The 18,871-nt window shown below is 42.2% G+C and overlaps 1 protein-coding gene across 1 annotated transcript in view; it reads right to left on the reverse strand.

The window, feature by feature from the left end:
• The window catches only part of wtip (WT1 interacting protein), a 94,863-nt gene that overhangs the window by 2,699 nt on the left and 73,293 nt on the right, over positions 1–18,871 (reverse strand). Inside the window, exons 3-7 of the mRNA XM_061876830.1 lie at positions 13,416–13,483; positions 11,417–11,479; positions 9,335–9,465; positions 4,895–4,946; positions 4,690–4,758 (exon numbers count right to left, since the gene is read on the reverse strand). Coding sequence (XP_061732814.1) covers positions 4,690–4,758; positions 4,895–4,946; positions 9,335–9,465; positions 11,417–11,479; positions 13,416–13,483 — 383 coding nt within the window. The remainder of the gene's footprint in view (positions 1–4,689; positions 4,759–4,894; positions 4,947–9,334; positions 9,466–11,416; positions 11,480–13,415; positions 13,484–18,871) is intronic.

Raw genomic sequence — 18,871 nt, forward strand, 5'->3', positions numbered from 1 at the left:
GGACTCTAATGCCAGCAAACATGTTTAAATAATATCCAAACGGCAGACATTTATCTATGAAAATATGGAGAAGCTGCTGATGGTGTGTTTGACGGAGAAGCAATTCGAAGGAGGTACCGTAAACGTCAATTTGCAAAAGTAAAATCTGTACATTTTATTAACTCATAGACCTACTGTAGTATATTCTACTGTAGGGCTGGGCGATATGACTGAAAACTCTATCACAATTTCCATCCATCCATCCATCATCTTCCGCTTATCCGAGGTCGGGTCGCGGGGGCAGCAGCCTAAGCAGGGAAGCCCAGACTTCCCTATCTCCAGCCACTTCGTCTAGCTCTTCCCGGGGGATCCCGAGGCGTTACTAGGCCAGCCGGGAGACATACTCTTTCCAACGTGTCCTGGGTCTTCCCCGTGGCCTCCTACCAGCTGGACGTGCCCTAAACACCTCCCTAGGGAGGCGTTCGGGTGGCATCCTGACCAGATGCCCGAACCACCTCATCTGGCTCCTCTCGATGTGGAGGAGCAGCGGCTTTACGTTGAGCTCCTCCCGGATGGCAGAGCTTCTCACCCTATCTCTAAGGGAGAGCCCCGCCACCCTGCGGAGGAAACTCATTTCGGCCGCTTGTACCCGTGATCTTATCCTTTCGGTCATGACCCAAAGCTCATGACCATAGGTGAGGATGGGAACGTAGATCGACCGGTAAATTGAGAGCTTTGCCTTCCGGCTCAGCTCCTTCTTCACCACAACGGATCGATACAACGTCCGCATTACTGAAGACGCCGCACCGATCCGCCTGTCGATCTCACGATCCACTCTTCCCCCACTCGTGAACAAGACTCCTAGGTACTTGAACTCCTCCACTTGGGGCAGGGTCTCCTCCCCAACCCGGAGATGGCACTCCACCCTTTTCCGGGCGAGAACCATGGACTCGGACTTGGAGGTGCTGATTCTCATTCCGGTCGCTTCACACTCGGCTGCGAACCGATCCAGTGAGAGCTGAAGATCCCGGCCAGATGAAGCCATCAGGACTACATCATCTGCAAAAAGCAGAGACCTAATCCCGTGGCCACCAAACCGGAACCCCTCAACGCCTTGGCTGCGCCTAGAAATTCTGTCCATAAAAGTTATGAACAGAATCGGTGACAAAGGACAGCCTTGGCGGAGTCCAACCTTCACTGGAAACGTGTCCGACTTACTGCCAGCAATGCGGACCAAGCTCTGACACTGATCATACAGGGAGCGGACTGCCACAATAAGACATTCCGATACCCCATACTCTCTGAGCACTCCCCACAGGACTTCCCGAGGGACACGGTCGAATGCCTTCTCCAAGTCCACAAAGCACATGTAGACTGGTTGGGCAAACTCCCATGCACCCTCAAGAACCCTGCCGAGAGTATAGAGCTGGTCCACAGTTCCACGACCAGGACGAAAACCACACTGTTCCTCCTGAATCCGAGGTTCGACTATCCGGCGAAGCCTCCTCTCCAGTACACCTGAATAAACCTTACCGGGAAGGCTGAGGAGTGTGATCCCACGATAGTTGGAACACACCCTCCGGTCCCCCTTCTTAAAGAGAGGGACCACCACCCCGGTCTGCCAATCCAGAGGTACCGCCCCCGATGTCCACGCGATGCTGCAGAGTCTTGTCAACCAAGACAGCCCCACATCATCCAGAGCCTTAAGGAACTCCGGGCGGATCTCATCCACCCCTGGGGCCTTGCCGCCGAGGAGCTTTTTAACTACCTCAGCGACCTCAGCCCCAGAAATAGGAGAGTCCACTACAGGTTCCCCAGGCACCGCTTCCTCAAAGAAAGACGTGTTGGTGGGATTGAGGAGGTCTTCGAAGTATTCCCTCCACCGATCCACAACATCCGCAGTCGAAGTCAGCAGAACACCATCCGCACCATACACGGTGTTGATAGTGCACTGCTTCCCCTTCCTGAGGCGCCGTATGGTGGTCCAGAATCGCTTCGAAGCCGTCCGGAAGTCGTTTTCCATGGCTTCCCCGAACTCTTCCCATGTCCGAGTTTTTGCCTCCGCGACCGCTAAAGCTGCACACCACTTGGCCCGTCGGTACCCGTCCACTGCCTCCGGAGTCCTATGAGCCAAAAGAACCCGATAGGACTCCTTCTTCAGCTTGACGGCATCCCTCACTGCTGGTGTCCACCAACGGGTTCTGGGATTACCGCCACGACAGGCACCAACAACCTTGCGGCCACAGCTCCAATCAGCCGCCTCGACAATAGAGGTTCGGAACATGGTCCACTCGGACTCAATGTCCCGCACCTCCCTCGTGACATGTTCAAAGTTCTCCCGGAGGTGTGAATTGAAACTCTCTCTGACAGGAGACTCTGCCAGACGTTCCCAGCAGACCCTCACAATGCGTTTGGGCCTGCCAGGTCTGTCCGGCATCCTCCCCCACCATCGCAGCCAACTCACCACCAGGTGGTGATCGGTAGAAATCTCCGCCCCTCTCTTCACCCGAGTGTCCAAAACATAAGGCCGCAAATCCGATGACACAACTACAAAGTCGATCATGGAACTGCGGCCTAGGGTGTCCTGGTGCCAAGTGCACATATGGACACCCTTATGTTTGAACATGGTGTTTGTTATCGACAAACTGTGACGAGCACAAAAGTCCAATAACAAAACACCACTCGGGTTTAGATCCGGGCGACCATTCTTCCCAATCACGCCTCTCCAGGTTTCACTGTCGTTGCCAACATGAGCGTTGAAGTCTCCCAGTAGGATAAGGGAATCACCCGGGGGAGCACTTTCCAGTACTCCCTCGAGTGTACCCAAAAAGGGTGGGTATTCTGAACTGCTGTTTGGTGCGTAAGCACAAACAACTGTCAGGACCCGTCCCCCCACCCGAAGGCGAAGGGAAGCTACCCTCTCGTCCACTGGGTTGAACTCAAACGTACAGGCTTTGAGCCGGGGGGCAACCAGAATTGCCACCCCAGCCCGTCGCCTCTCACTGCCGGCAACGCCAGAGTGGAAGAGGGTCCAGTCCCTCTCGAGAGAACTGGTTCCAGAGCCCTTGCTGTGCGTCGAGGTGAGTCCGACTATATCCAGCCGGAACTTCTCTACCTCGCGCACTAGCTCAGGCTCCTTCCCCCCCAGTGAGGTGAGGTTCCACGTCCCAAGAGCTAGCTTCTGTAGCCGAGGATCGGACCGCCAAGTGCCCTGCCTTCGGCTGCCGCCCAGCTCACATTGCACCCAACCTCTATGGCCCCTCCTATGAGTGGTGAGCCCATTGGAGGGATGACCCACGTTGCCTCTTCGGGCTGTGCCCGGCCGGGCCCCATGGGGACAGGCCCGACCACCAGGCGCTCGCCATCGTGCCCCAACTCCGGGCCTGGCTCCAGAGCGGGGCCCCGGTGACCCACGTCCGGGCGAGGGAAATCTGGGTTCATTTCGTTGTAATTCCATAGAAGTCTTTGAGCTGCTCTTTGTCTGATCACTCACCTAGGACCTGTTTGTCTTGGGAGACCCTACCAGGGGGTATGAAAACCCCCAGACAACATAGCTCCTAGGATCATTGGGACACGCAAACTCCTCTACCACGGTAAGGTAGCAGCTCAGAGAGGAGTCTATCACAATTTAACTGTTTTATATCGGTCGATATCAATAATAATTATTATTTTAAATATTATTATTTATATTATATATATATATATATATATTATATATATTATATAATATATTATATTATATTATATTATATTATATTTATTATTTTAAATATCTATCACAATTTAACTGTTTTATATCGGTCGATATCAATAATAATTATTATTTTAATATATTTCTTTTTTATGACATATTTAAAATAAGGACCGTAAGAAAAATTTATTAAATGTAAACATTTTTATCTAAAATGTAACCTTCCTGACAAAAAAGATCACACCCACTGATCAGTAATCACTATGTTCATTGCTCAGTTACCAAGGAGCGAGGGCCAATGTTCATGCAACCAACCTTGCTTAGCAACTTCCGGTTTCTTCAGACCAAAAAAACTCAAACCTTTCTTATTGATATTGATTATGTGTCTATCGTGGTAAATATTGATATCGTTTTATCGCACATTCCGATTCTAATATATTGTTTTATATAATATTTATCATCTAAAAGCTTGTTTCCCTTTTTAAAAGCCATGTTGCATGTTAAAATGATGCTTTCGATGGGCAAAGTTGATTTGAGATACACGCTTGTGCAGTAAGTTGATTGTATTTGGTTAAAAAATTAAAGTAAAATCAGGTTACAAAAGCTCCTCCTTTGCCATGTCTTTTTAAAAATCAAGTCTTAAACATTTTGAATCAATCCAGAATCTCCATGAAAAAGAGTCCCGTATCCGATGTGAATCGACTTTTTCTGGCATCACTAATTTTACGAGCTTTAGATAATTCCGCACAAAAAAATCTCGTAGAAAAGTGCAAACACTACATGTGTACTTAAGTTGGTATTTTTATTTTTAGCAATGCGAGGTGCGATTTCACAAGAGCTGGAATGTGCTTGGTCACAGAGTGACAATGCTGATCCGCAGAACTCCCTTCCCCTTGTGACTTTGTGCGCTGAGGAACGGCGCATAAATGTTTTGCCTTGCAAAAATTGGTGCGAAAACAAAGCGCTGATGCATGCATTTGTGGCGGGGGTTTTTATTAATGATGTGTGTGTGAGCTCACCTCGCAGTGGTAACACTCCACATGGTAGTCCTTGTCCATTGAGACCACTCGAATCGTCTCCTCAGAGCCCTGATGACACACACACACACACACACACACAACTTTAAAGTCTGCTTACAAGGAATGCGTGCCACTGGTCAGTCGAGTGTATTTTGTATCATTCAGTAAATTACAAGCTCAAGTCCCAGTGAGCTATTGTGTTTACCTGAGCTGGAAGAATAGGCTGGTTGCAGGAGGAACATTTGGGAGCAAAAACCCTGCACAAGGACATACAACAACAGTTGGAATTAGTGAGTCGAGTCATCCTTCACAATTCTTTAACAGAAAATCTATAAGTTTTTTTTAAAGATGTGTAGCTAAGCCTTTTTTGTAACGATTCTGTATTTTTTACAATGTCAACATCAGGGTTTTCAGCTGCTGATTCCGATATCAATTAAGGATTTTATCGATTGATTGATTAATTGAAACTTTTATTAGTAGATGGCACAGTACAGTACATATTCCGTACAATTGACCACCAAATGGTAACACCTGAATACGTTTTTAAACTTTTTTAAGTCAATTCATGGTAAAATACAATTATACATCGGTACAATTGTCGGTACGATATGTATTTTTTGTAAATAAAGGTGTGAAAATAGCATGTTTTATTGCCATATTTACTAGTGAAGTGAATTATATTTATATAGCGCTTTTCTCAGGTGACTCGAAGCGCTTTACATAGTGAAACCCAATATCTAAGTTACATTCAAACCAGTGTGGGTGGCACTGGGAGCAGGTGGGTAAAGTGCCTTGCCCAAGGACACAACGGCAGTGACTAGAATGGCGGAAGCGGGAATCGAACCTGCAACCCTCAAGTTGCTGGCACGGCCACTCTACCAACCGAGCTATGCCGCGTATGAAGTTGTTCACCACCAACATCATGCCACATCTTACAGCAGCGGAGTCTTTCATCAACACCTGCTTTTTAAGTCTTAAACAAGTCAACTGTGTTTGCAATCCAAGGTGCAATTCAGTTATGTCACCATCTTGTAAAGATTATACAGCTCCATCGCTGTTTTTCTATTCATTACAATTACACTCAGCGGGAAATAACACGTGCGTGGCATTCATGTGCACAGTACATGCCTTTTACATTTACAAAGATATATAGATCTTTTTCCACCATGTACCACTTTAGAAAAAACTTGGCTCTTCAAGTATCACCATAATGACCAAAATTAAAATACAGTATCAAAGTAGGTCTAAGTATTAATTACAAACAAGGCAGAGGTTTTATCTAACAAGTATATTTAATACCTTTGGCCACTGTAACATTAAACACAGCTTGAACAATAATAATATTAAATATTAATATACCGTATTTTTCGGACTACAAGTCGCAGTTCTTTTAATAGTTTGGCCGGGGGTGCGACTTATACTCAGGAGCGACTTATGTGTGAAATTATTAACACATTACCGTAAAATATCAAATAATATTATTTAGCTCATTCACGTAAGAGACTAGACGTATAAGATTTCATGGGATTTAGCAATTAGGAGTGACAGATTGTTTGGTAAACGTATAGCATGTTCTATATGTTATAGTTATTTGAATGACTCTTACCATAATATGTTACGTTAACATAGCAGGCACCTTCTCAGTTGGTTATTTATGCGTCATATAACATACACTTATTCAGCCTGTTGTTCACTATTCTTTATTTATTTTAAATTGCCTTTCAAATGTCTATTTTTGGTGTTGGGTTTTATCAAATAAATTTCCCCCCAAAATGCGACTTATACTCCAGTGCGACTTATATATGTGTAGAGAGGCGGAGCCGGCGAACGAGCAGCGGGGCAGGGCACGCTGGAGCCCTGCCCAAGATGGCGGCAAGGAGGCGGCGAATGCGGCTGAGCGGAGAGGCGGGGTGTGCCAGGAGCGACGCTACGAGCGGGATAAGGTGCGTGGCTCGCACACCAGGAAACAATTAACATATCTCCTTACGCTGCATAAAACGGGAGAAGGAGGAGAGATCGGGGCAGAAGGAGTTGGAGAGCCTGCAACGACGGATGAAGAGCGGCAGCAGCGAAAGCAAAGAGGAGATAAGAACGACGACGGCGGCTGAAAAGCGATCTAACACGGCAAGAGAAATCTTATTGCAAAATAAACGAGAGTCAAACCTGCTCAAGCGATCATGTCCTACCTGAGTGGTCCATGGAACCCGAGCGACAGGGAAAGTCGTTCACAATATGTTTTTTTCCTTCTTTATTATACATTTTCGGCGGGTGCGACTTATACTCCGGAAAATACGGTAAGTGACTATTTGGCATATCACTATATATGCCTGCATACGTACCACAGTTTGAGAATCACTGATATCGATCAATACAACCAATTAGCATGTTAGGTGCGTGTGCATGTAAGCTAGACGTGTTTCAATGCCATGCAATCGCAATGCAAAGGCGTGACGTCAGACGACGACCAGAGACCAGTCAGCGAATGCCATCTTACTTCAGAGCAACTTTATTATTTTTTATATTATTTAAATTTTTCACTTTTTGGAGTGGTTTGATATTGGTTTGGGGATTATTGGATCTCTAGGCAAACATGTGATGAAGTGCGGTATTGGCTTTTGTGAATCGAGAAGAAAGTGTGTTTACTTCAAACGGACATTCTTATTAGCGTGCATGACTTTGAGGGATGCTAGTGGAGGAAAGATTATTGTGTTATAAACTTGTGTGTGGTGTTGCCTCCTTATTTGTCATTACTCCAAGATGATTATCAGCACCGTAAGTCAATGTAACAACATGCGGGGGCTAAGACTGTGACTGGATAAAAAAGCTTGATTAAAAAAAAATAAAGATAGCCTTATAACTTGTCCAAAATCTTAAAAGGGAATTTTTCTTATCAGTCACAATCCTTATTTAAGGCAAGAACACATACGTTTTTATTTTTTGATGCATTCTAAATAGTAAATAATTACGATCAAAAGTCTGCGTAGACTGGAGTCGTCATACACATCATCACTCTATTCCGCCTATAAAGTGTTTAAAAAAACATCCAAACACATTCATCAAGATTTTAACATTTTAACATGATGTAAGTATATATGTCATGTAGTAACAGGCACATTTATTATAACTTTTAATATTTATGTATGTTGGTCATTTTAAGCATACAGTAACGCGTTAATTTCAAAAACACATCCCAATGTTCTTTTTTCCTTCAGCAACATCACCGGTTACTACTCACTGCAGACTTTATGAGAGCCAACAAACGTGATAAAATATCACTTACTGTACAATGTCTGCTGTCCCTGGGATGCCGACTGACAGGATGTTTATATATTCACATTTAGATGAAGAATTAACCATAATCCTGACAAAGAAAAGGTGGGCGAAACCAAGGGACTGTGTGTCTTTTTTGCCAAAATTGTCGGATTATTTCCTCATCCTTCTACTATTAAGGTGAGAAGCATTGTTTATGATCTGGAATAAACTTCCACAAGTTCCGAGGCGAGAAAGAAGAAAAACAAACAAGTTAGTCAGCTCTCTCTGGTCCCGATCATCAAATAGTTTGTCTGCGTTAGCACTTATAATAACAATATCACTAATATTTGGTTAATATCCAAGTCAAAAAATGTAAATAGAGCACTACTGGTGCTTTTTTTATGGTTATTTAAAGGGTGTTATGGGCAGAAAAGAGAACCTCCTATTGTCTCTATTGTAAGCAGACTTTTATCCATGTTTATTTATGAATTAGAATGCATTAAAAAAAATACATCTGTCTTCTTACCTCTCATAGTGATTTTGAACAATAGGCAAAATTCCCCGCCAAAAGTGCCCTTTAACCGTCTTCCTGGACCGACCCAATTAGGAACCGGTACCAAAAAAATACCTAAACTAAGTTTACTGTACATGCCTATCAATGAGTGAGATCGGCCGATACCGATCACATGTATTAACTGTAAATGACTACATTTATTAAAGTAGTTCCTTATTCTCTTTTATGACATGCAATTGTTTGAGCAAAACAAAGTCAATCCATGTATTTTCTTTAGCGCTTATAAAACAAAGTCAATAGTACACGATGAAAAACAAACACAAAAACCTACGACCTGCTACTATTTTAAATATTTCGGTTTCGGCACTCAAAGTCCTTCAGTGTCGAGATAATTATTCCGAGAGCTTGTAAGCATTTACAGAAATGACAAACAAAATTATATTGAGGGAATAAAAATGTCGACACTCTTGTATCAATCTGATACTACCTTTGTTATCAACACACTTAACACCACTAACTTATGAATCTTTAGTGTTGTTTACTGACTGTTACAATTGTTGTTGTTACATTATCCTCACTAATTATACGCGGATGTTAATCTACTTATTAATTCCCTGTTAATAGCTGCTTACTTGATTCCATCAACACTTATTTAACTTTACTTATTGCTATTTCATGCTAACTCAGCTCGTTTGCTCTCCGTGTGTACCATGTTTAGCCTGAAGAAAGGGTATTGGCCACAATGGAGGTAATATAGGGGAGCGGCTCCACACTGTGTATGGAGACACATAATTAACTCCAGTCGACACGACTGACGGAGAGATCCCTATCCTGTTTCAACGTGGGCCTGCCGTGCTAGGTAAAGGATGGCGTTCTCACGTGTGGTAGTCTTTGACGCAGTAGATGTTGTTCTCCACGTCCACGGTGAAGGGGACGCCGTCGAGACCCTCCTTACACACCACGCAGCGGAAGCAGCCTGGATGGTAGGACTTGCCCAGCGCCTGGAGGATCTTCACGGCCACACAGGGAACACACAAGCACAGGTAGGACTTTGAAATGAGTTCATGGGAGTCACTTTGCCAAAGAGGCTGTGATGTTTAAAGAATTTCGAATACACAAATAGTCTTGGAAAATACACCAGGGTACCCTGTTTTGTTGTGAAAGTGGAGTACACAATGTATTGTTTTTAAATGGTAACTTATATTTACACATTCCAAAACCAGTGGAGTTGGCATGCTGTGTAAATTGTATATAAAAACAAAATACAATGACTTGCAAGTCCTTTTCAACCTATATTCAATTGAATAGACTGCAAATACAAGATACTTAACGTTAAGTTCCAACCGGAAAACGTTGTTTTTTTGCAAATATTAGCTCATTTGGAATTTGATGCCTGCAACATGTTTCGAAAAAGCTGGCACAAGTGGCAAAAAAGACTGAGAAAGTTAAGGAATGCTTATCAAACACTTATTTTAGACATCCCACACGTGAACAGGCCAATTGGGAACAGGTGGGTGCCACGATTGGGTAATAAAGCAGCTTCCATGAAATGCTCAGTCATTCACAAAAAAAGGATGGCGTGAGGGTCACCACTTTGTGAACAAATGCGTGCGCAAATTGTTCAACAGTTTAAGAACAACATTTCTCAACGAGCTATTGCAAGGAATTTAGGGATTTTACCATCAATGGTCCGTAATATCATTAAAAGGTTCAGAGAATCAGGAAAAAGCTAAAAACACAACATTGAATGCCTGTGACCTTTGATCCCTCAGGCGGTACGGCATCGAAAACCAACATCAGTGTGTAAAGGAAATCACCCCATGAGCTCAGGAACACTTTAGAAAACCACTGTCAGTAACAACAGTTTGTCCCTTGAACTGTAAGTGCAAGTTAAAACTGTACTCTGTAAAGCGAAAGCCATTTATCAACAACACCCAGAAACGCCGCCTGTTTTGCTGGGCCCAAGATCATCTAAGATGGACTTATGCAAAGTGTGAAAGTGTTCTGTGGTCTGACAAGTCCACTTTTCAAATTGTTTTTGGAAACTGTGGACGTCGAGTCCTCCGGAACAAAGAGGAAAAGAGTCATCCGGATTGTTCTAGGCGCAGCTTTCAAAAGCCAGCATCTGTGATAGTATGGGGGTGTATTCGTGTCTAAGGCATAGCTAACTTACACATCTGCTGAATGCTAAAAGGTACATACATGTTTTGGAGCAACATATGGTGCCATCCAAGCAACGTTATCATGGACGCCCCTGCTTATTTCAGCAAGACAATGTCAAGCCACGCTATTCATAGTAAAAGAGTGCGGGTACTAGACTGGCCTGCCTGTAGTCCAGACCTGTCTCCCATTGGAAATGTCTGGCGCAATATGAAGCCTAAAATACCACCATGGAGACCCCGGACTGTTGAACAACTTAAGCTGTACATCAAGCACAAATGGGAAAGAATTCCACCTGAAAAGCTTCAAAAATGTGTCTCCTCAGTTACCAAACGTTTACTGAGTGTTGTTAAAAGGAAAGGCCATGTAACAGAGTGGCAAAAATGCCCGTATGCCAACTTTTGGCCAATGTGTTTCTGTTAATGAATATTTGCAAAAAAATAAATCACGTTTCTCAGATCTACCATTAAATATCTTGTCTTTGCAGTCTATTCAATTGAATATAAGTTTAAAAGGATTTCCAAATTATTTCATTCTTTTTTTTATTTAAGAGTTATAAAACGTGCCAACTTCACTGGTTTTGGGTTTTGTAGAAAATCCATGCACTTTCTGTACAGCTTGTTGTCATTAGGGTCAAGAGTAAGTTTGAACCTATCCACATTAATGTCAAAAATGCTTTAATGATGGTGACAGTTTGACTCTGGAACAGATCATTCCTCGTTCCATTATTTCCCACGTGGAAAAACTGATTCTCAAGCAGTGTCGTGGAAGGAACTGCCAGCTTCCACTTGTGTTTCTTACCATCTCCATGATGAGGTGGCCGCACACGAAGCACTTGTCGGCCGTCTGCTGGAACCCAGAGTACTGTGGAGGACATCAGATGCGATACTTTGAAAGGCAGGAACGAAGCAGGAAGTATTTGTCGGCAATGTGCGCCTCATGTTGCTTTGTTGGGTCTGCTCCTGGCCATGCTGTCTGCTGGCGTGGAACACCGCAGAGGCCACCACAGTGTATATGTTTTATTTACTTTTTATTCGTAGCTGTGTGTAGAAGTGGCTGGTTGCATCAGCTCTGCTCTTTTAATGTCTTTAATGTCCTTTGTTTTCTTTGATGTTTGATGTCTCCCTCTTACACACATGTAAGAGGTATGTGTGCTATGGCTGTGAGTTGTTTTTTCCCTTGGCTTCAGTCTGGACCCCCTTTCCAGGGGCCCAGGTTTAGACCGATTATTTTTTTATCCCTCCTTTTATTGTTTACCAGTATCTCACCTTTTTTGTAAGGGGCGCCGGAAGTTAGCAGACCCGTCAGTGATCCTGTTCTGTCTACCTGTAATGTTTGTCGGATCTTGAATGGGATTGTGGTTAAGAGTAAAGTATTTATTTTATATATATATATATATATATATATATATATATATATATATATATATATATATATATATAAAAGAAATACTTGAATTTCAGTGTTCATTTATTTACACATATACACACATAACACTCATCTACTCATTGTTGAGTTAAGGGTTGAATTTTCCATCCTTGTTCTGTTCTCTGTCACTATTTTTCTAACCATATGCATGTACAGTAGATAGCAGTATTGTCCTGTTTAAGAGTGTCACAATATTGCTGTTTACGGCAAACGAACTGCTTTACGGTAGACGAAAACGCGACTGCTGTTGTTGTGTGTTGTTACCGCGCTGGAAGGACGTTAATGAAACCGCCTAACAATAAACCCACATAAGAAACCAAGAACTCGCCCTCGATCATTCTACAGTTATAATGTCATTGGGCAGGCAGGCTGTTTATATTGTGGGAAAGCCAACGTGAAAATAGGCTGTCCTCACTCTGGTTCACATGGAGCTGGAGGGGCCGTGGCCTCCAGCTCTGCCTGAATTTCGGGAGATTTTCGGGAGAAAATTTGTCCCGGGAGGCTTTCGGGAGAGGCGCTGAATTTCGGGAGTCTCCCGGAACATCTGGGAGGGTTGGCAAGTATGATTGTAGGTCAGCATGCTAGGTTGTGCAAAGCAAACTCTTACCCCCAATGTTTTAAACTTCTTTACAATGTTTTTTTGTTTTTTTGTGGGCACAAAGTCTTTAATTTGTATTCTGACACCAAAAAACAAGCTTCTGGCCACAAGTAGCCACCAGGCGGCAATTTGGACACCCCTGGTCTAAAGGGTTTTCTTGACGTCAGGGTGCTCAGCCACTACCACATGAGCGCCTTGTGGGTGTCACATGAAATAAAAACCCCCTATGTGTCAAATCAAAAGCCCGCTGACCCGCCTGTGGTGGAGGCATATAACAAAGGTGACCATCTGTAGCGCCCAATCCCCTCAGGGATATGACCTAATGACTTGAGAAGGTGGGGAGGGCGCGTACAGTGGAGCCACGGCGACCAGGTGGAAGCATCGACGGGCAGCCCCCCTGCCCTCACATCACATGTCGGGTCTGAATAGACCATCTGCCGTCACCTCCCCTCCTCCAGGGGTGACGGATCCACCCGCCCTCTCTTTGTTGTCTGACCTGCAGACCTTTCGATCATCCCGCTTTAGATCTTAAGAGGCAGCGATTGAAACTGTACACTTATTAGGTCACGAAGGACAGCGTTGTAAAAGCACAGTTTTTTAAAGGTTTCGCTGCACATCTTAAAATGCTGTTTTCTCTTTATGTATTCCGACATTCCTTTCATATTTGCTTTGTCCCTGTCATGCCACTTGTTGCTAAGCGGGGCCTGTCGGCTTTATGACACGTTTGTATGGCACAAATGAATCAATGCTCTGTATTGCATAGAAAACACTCACCAGAAAGTCCTCCTCGCAGTAGACTTTGCCGTTGACGTTGTAGAAAGCTTTCCCTCGCAGTCTCCTCCCTAAAAAAAAATAAATAAATAAAAACATGAAAAGAAATGCAGAAACCAATTGTGTGAAGATTGCATTTTTTTTTTTTAAATTGGAGTAACTTTCAGGTCAATTTGGAATTTATTTTAGGGAGAAAATACAGCTTACACGAGCGAAGCACTAAAACATGAAGTTTGAAACACTGCCATAAGTTTTTCATCATTCCTACACCACTGTGTAGTTTTTTATAGTGCTTAACTTATTTTTACACTTGTATAACAGATAAGAATGCTAAGTATGACTTTTTTGTGGTTAAATTTTTTTACACTTGTAGGTCATTTTGCAGTGCTTAACTTCTTTTTACACTTGCATGTTTTTTTTGTCATTTATTCTCACACAAATGTGTCATTTTGGAGTGCTTAATTTCTTTTTACACCTGCATGTAGTTTTTGTGTAGTTCATTTCTACATGTGTATGCAGTGTTTTAGTATTTCATTCTCACTGATGTATGTAGTTTTACAATGCTTACATTCTTTTTACAACTGAATGGCAGTTAAAAATGTCAAGTATGACTTTTTAGTAGTTGACTTTTTTACACTGGTATGTCGTTTATCAGTGGTTAACTTCTTTTTACACTTGTATGACAGTTAAGAATGTCAAGTATGAGTTTTTTGAGGTTAACTTTTTTTTACACTTGTATTTCATTTATCAGTGGTTAAGTTCTTTTTATGCCAGTATGTTCTTTTATTTACTGTATGTATTTTTACACATCTATGTTATTTTGCAGTGCTTAACTTCTTCTTACACTTGTTTGTTGCTTTTTTTTTTACTAATTTATTCTCACACATCTCTGTACTTTTACAGCGCTTAAATTCTTTTCTTCACTTGTATGTCAAGTATGATTTTTTTACACTTTTGTGTTGTTTATCAGTGATTACCTTCTTTTTAGACTTATGTCTTTTTTGTAAATTGTTCTTACACATCTACATAATAACATTGGTTAACTTTTTTTACAATTGTATGTATTTTTTTGTAATTTATTCTTACACATCTATGTAGTTTTATAGTACTTAACATCTTTTTACACTTCAGTGTATTTTTTTTTTGTAATTTTTCTTACACATCTTGATCAATCGATCAAAGTTTACATATATAGCCCTTAATTCCAAATGTCTCAAAGGGCTGCACAAGCCAAATTGGCGTCCTCGGCTCAGATCCCACATCAGCGAAAAAAAAAACCTCAACCCAATTGGTACAACCAGAAACCCTGGAAGGGACCGCAGATGTGGAACCCCCACCCCAACCCACCCTTGGGTGACCGGTGCATTGGATGCCAGGTGGATACAGTTAATAATGTGAGAGTCCAGTCCATAGTGGGGCCAGCGGGGGATCTTGCTCGTCTTACAGTGCCTAACTTCTTTTAACATTTCTATGTAGTTTTTTGGTCATATATTCTTAAATATGTATGTAATTTTACAGTGACTAACTTCTTTTTACATTTCTATGTAGTTTTTGGGTCATTTATTCTTAAACATGTATGTAATTTTACAGTGCCTAACTTATTTCTACCTTTGTATGTAGTTTTTGGGTAATTTATTCTTAAACTTATATGTAATTTTACAGTGCCTAACATCTTTTTACACCTGTATGACAGTTCAAAATGCTAAAAGGTTTTTGTGGTTAACTTCTATTTACACTTGTATGTTGTTTATTAGCGATTAACGTTTTTTTTTTTACATTTATATGTATTTTTTTTAGAAATGTATTCTAACATGTGTATGTAGTTTTATAGCACTTTACTTTTTAAACGTGTATGTAGTTATTTTTTTTAGAAATGTATTCTTACACATAGTTTTACAGCACTTAACTACTTTTTACACGTATATGTAGTTTTTTTTATAAATGTATTGTTACACATCTATGTAGTTTTACAGCGCTTAACTAGTTTTTACACTTGTATGTAGTTTTTTGTTTAGTTATTTCATCCTAAACTTGTACTGTATGTCGTTACACAGTGCTTAACTTCTTTTTATACTTGTATGAACGCAGCTAAAAACAGCTAAGAATGTTGAGTTCTACAATGTCTTGCCTCTTGTTACACTTGTATGTAGTGTTAAAGTGGTTAACTTCTGATGACACTTGTATAAAAGTGCAATCGAGGGGGTCATTTTCTTCCATATAGTAAAAAAAAAAATTAAAAACAACAAAGTATACTAATATATTACAATTACCGCCTATAGCTCAAATTTAAAATGTGGATGTTTAGTTCAGATTAGCATATGTTGACCGACATTAGATTGCTGTAAGCGTATTCCATTCTTTTGAATGCAGCCCCTGATTTACATCTGAAATTTACAAACACAACACTATTCAATAAACACCATAAACAACTGAAAATGCCTTGTTTTTAAGACTTCCTTTTTGCACTTAATACTGTCCAGTAATGTCCCTAATGAAACTTACTTCGCTGTTTTATCAACTTAAACGCCAACTTTACTTGTTTGCTCTCAATGATGCGTCTTTAGAAGGTATTGGTTTTAATCTGAGGGTCTTAAAGTGGCGGCGGAGCAGATGGTCGGCCGAAAGCCGGCGACATTGTGCTTCAATTGAATTAGACTGACCACTGATCTCAACAGGAATCCATTCAGGGAACATCCACGATCAATACAGCAGACAGCTCCACACCCCAACAACACCCCCTTGCCGACTCCTCCCACCAAAACTCCCCTCTTGCCACTTCTTTCCGTGCATTGTGAGCTTTTCACAAACACGCCGGAGATAACAATAATAATAGCGGACTGAAAACAGGATCTTCTTAGTAGCCCTTTCTTCAATATTTGTTTGATCCACAAACCAAACTAAGGCGGGCGTGTCCAAAACCCTGCCGAGTTGCAGGACGTAGCTTGTTTTTTAGTGGTCCATTGAATATTCTAAAAATAAAATGTCACTATTTGCTTTGACATGGGAGAATGTTATTGTTGTTAATGCCGGCCGGCAAGGTCGTGAACCCATACTTGCCAACCCTCCTGAATTCTCCGGGAGACTCATGAATTTCAGTGCCTCTCCCGAAAATCTCCCGGGACAACCATTCTCCCGAATTTCTCCCGATTTCCAGCCGGACCTGAGTGAGAACAGCCTGTCGTCACGTCTACTTTTCCTCCATATAAACAGCGTGCCGGACCAGTCACGTTATAACATCTACGGCTTTCGGAGCTCAGTACGCAACTGCACACACAACAAGAAAGAGACTATTATAGATGTCTCCGTTATCCATTGGTTTATCTATAAACCATAAAGTAGGCAGGCACAGAGCTATTTCTCAGCGTGTGTTTATTCCAGCCGGCACGTTAATACACTGACACACAACATCCGGATACCCATCATGCATTGCTTCAAAACTACGGCAAGTAGTAATGTCCAAAAAAAAGATATTGACAGAGAATAGAATGAGGATGGACAATTCAACCCTAAACTCACTCCTTTCCTGCAAATTAAATTTCACAGATGCTGCCCATACCTATGCTCCTTCAAATGCTGTGCTACTGGCTGCAAATCATTGCAGAGTAGAGAGGAGTGTTATCAATCAATCAATCAATCAATGTTTACTTATATAGCCCTAAATCACTAGTGTCTCAAAGGGCTGCACAAACCACTACGACATCCTCGGTAGGCCCACATAAGGGCAAGGAAAACTCACACCCAGTGGGACGTCGGTGACAATGATGACTATGAGAACCTTGGAGAGGAGGAAAGCAATGGATGTCGAGCGGGTCCAACATGATACTGTGAAAGTTCAATCCATAATGGATCCAACACAGACGCCAGAGTCCAGTCCAAAGCGGATCCAACACAGCAGCGAGAGTCCCGTTCACAGCGGAGCCAGCAGTGTGTGTAAATAAATGAACACCGATATATATATTATATATGACAGAAATACTTGAATTTCAGCGAATTCTAGCTATAAATATACTCCTCCCCCCTTAACCCTGACCCCCGGACGCCCCGCCTACCCCAAACCCGCCCCATCTCACCCCCCCCCCCGAATTCGGAGGTCTCAAGGTTGGCAAGTATGCGTGAACCACGTCGCAGTCACGAAAGCCATCGTAGGGCCGCTTTATGGTACCAATTAGTCCATCCAGGATTTCACCATCTTCCACCAATTTATGCATATTCAACCAATCCCCGCAAATGTTGTGTGGCCTCGCAACTTTGCCCAATCCCGACAATTTCCCCGCACAGTGTGTGGCACATCATCAGCATTTTCGCCAACCAAAATATCTCCCATCATCATCGGAGGACAATTTTGACGCAACTTTTTAAAACTACTGCAGCATTTTAGGCCGCAATTGGGGATGTAACAATGAATGGTAGTATTGATAACCGCGGTAAAACAACAGAAACACCAGTATTACCGTTTTAAATTCAAATGATTAAAAAACTGTGATTGATAACTGCACTTTGATAATGTCACGGACTGACTGGCATTATCGTCTTTTCCCATTAAGAAATGTCATAGCCCAATCTAAACTTATATAAACACATTACTGTCTGACCAACCAAGATGTGCGATTGTGCATATTCGACATGTGCAAAGACTTTCACAATATTATGCTAGACCCACTCGACGTCCATTGCATCCGGCCTCCCCATAGAGGGGGGGATTCACCCACATCTGCGGTCCTCTCCAAGGTTTCTCATAGTCATTCATATTGACATCCCAATGGGTTGTGAGTTTTTCCTTGCCCTTATGTGTGTTCTGAACCGAGGATGTTGTTGCGGCTTGTGCAGCCCTTTGAGACACTTCTGATTTAGGGCTATATAAATAAACATTGATTGATTGATTGATTGATATTATGCTCTCTTAAAACAGCGTGATCGATCAATACTGAAGGAATTCGAGACCGAGGTGTTTTTTACGGCGCGTTTAAGGACCGCTGATCAGACTAGGACACCACAACACCTGCAAGAAACAATAAATAACAATAATAAATTCCACTTGTCCATCCATCCATCTCATTGTCCCCTTATTTAAACTGTCCACCGTGGCTGCCTGGGGTTTCAACCGCTCAGCCCCACATCTTTGGAAGTCATCACCACCAGACCTTCGTAACATAGACTCAATATCCCTCTCCAAATCAAGACTCAAAACACACCTATTCCGGATTGCTTATTCATTGTAAATCTTATCGATCTTTTTTGTTGTTGTTATTGTTTTGATTTTGTACGGTGTCCTTGAATGCCCAGAAAGGCGCCTTTTAAGTGAAATTTATTATTATTATTATCACAGGTTTATGTAGACCACAAGGAAGTGTTTTCAATTTAAAAAGGAAAAGTAATAATATGACTACTTTAATGCACCCTATAATCCGGTGCGCCTTGTCCATCCATCCATCCATTTTCTATCGCTTATTCCCTTTCGG

The sequence above is a fragment of the Nerophis ophidion genome, linkage group LG02, assembly GCF_033978795.1.
Source record: "Nerophis ophidion isolate RoL-2023_Sa linkage group LG02, RoL_Noph_v1.0, whole genome shotgun sequence".
NCBI lineage: Eukaryota > Metazoa > Chordata > Actinopteri > Syngnathiformes > Syngnathidae > Nerophis > Nerophis ophidion.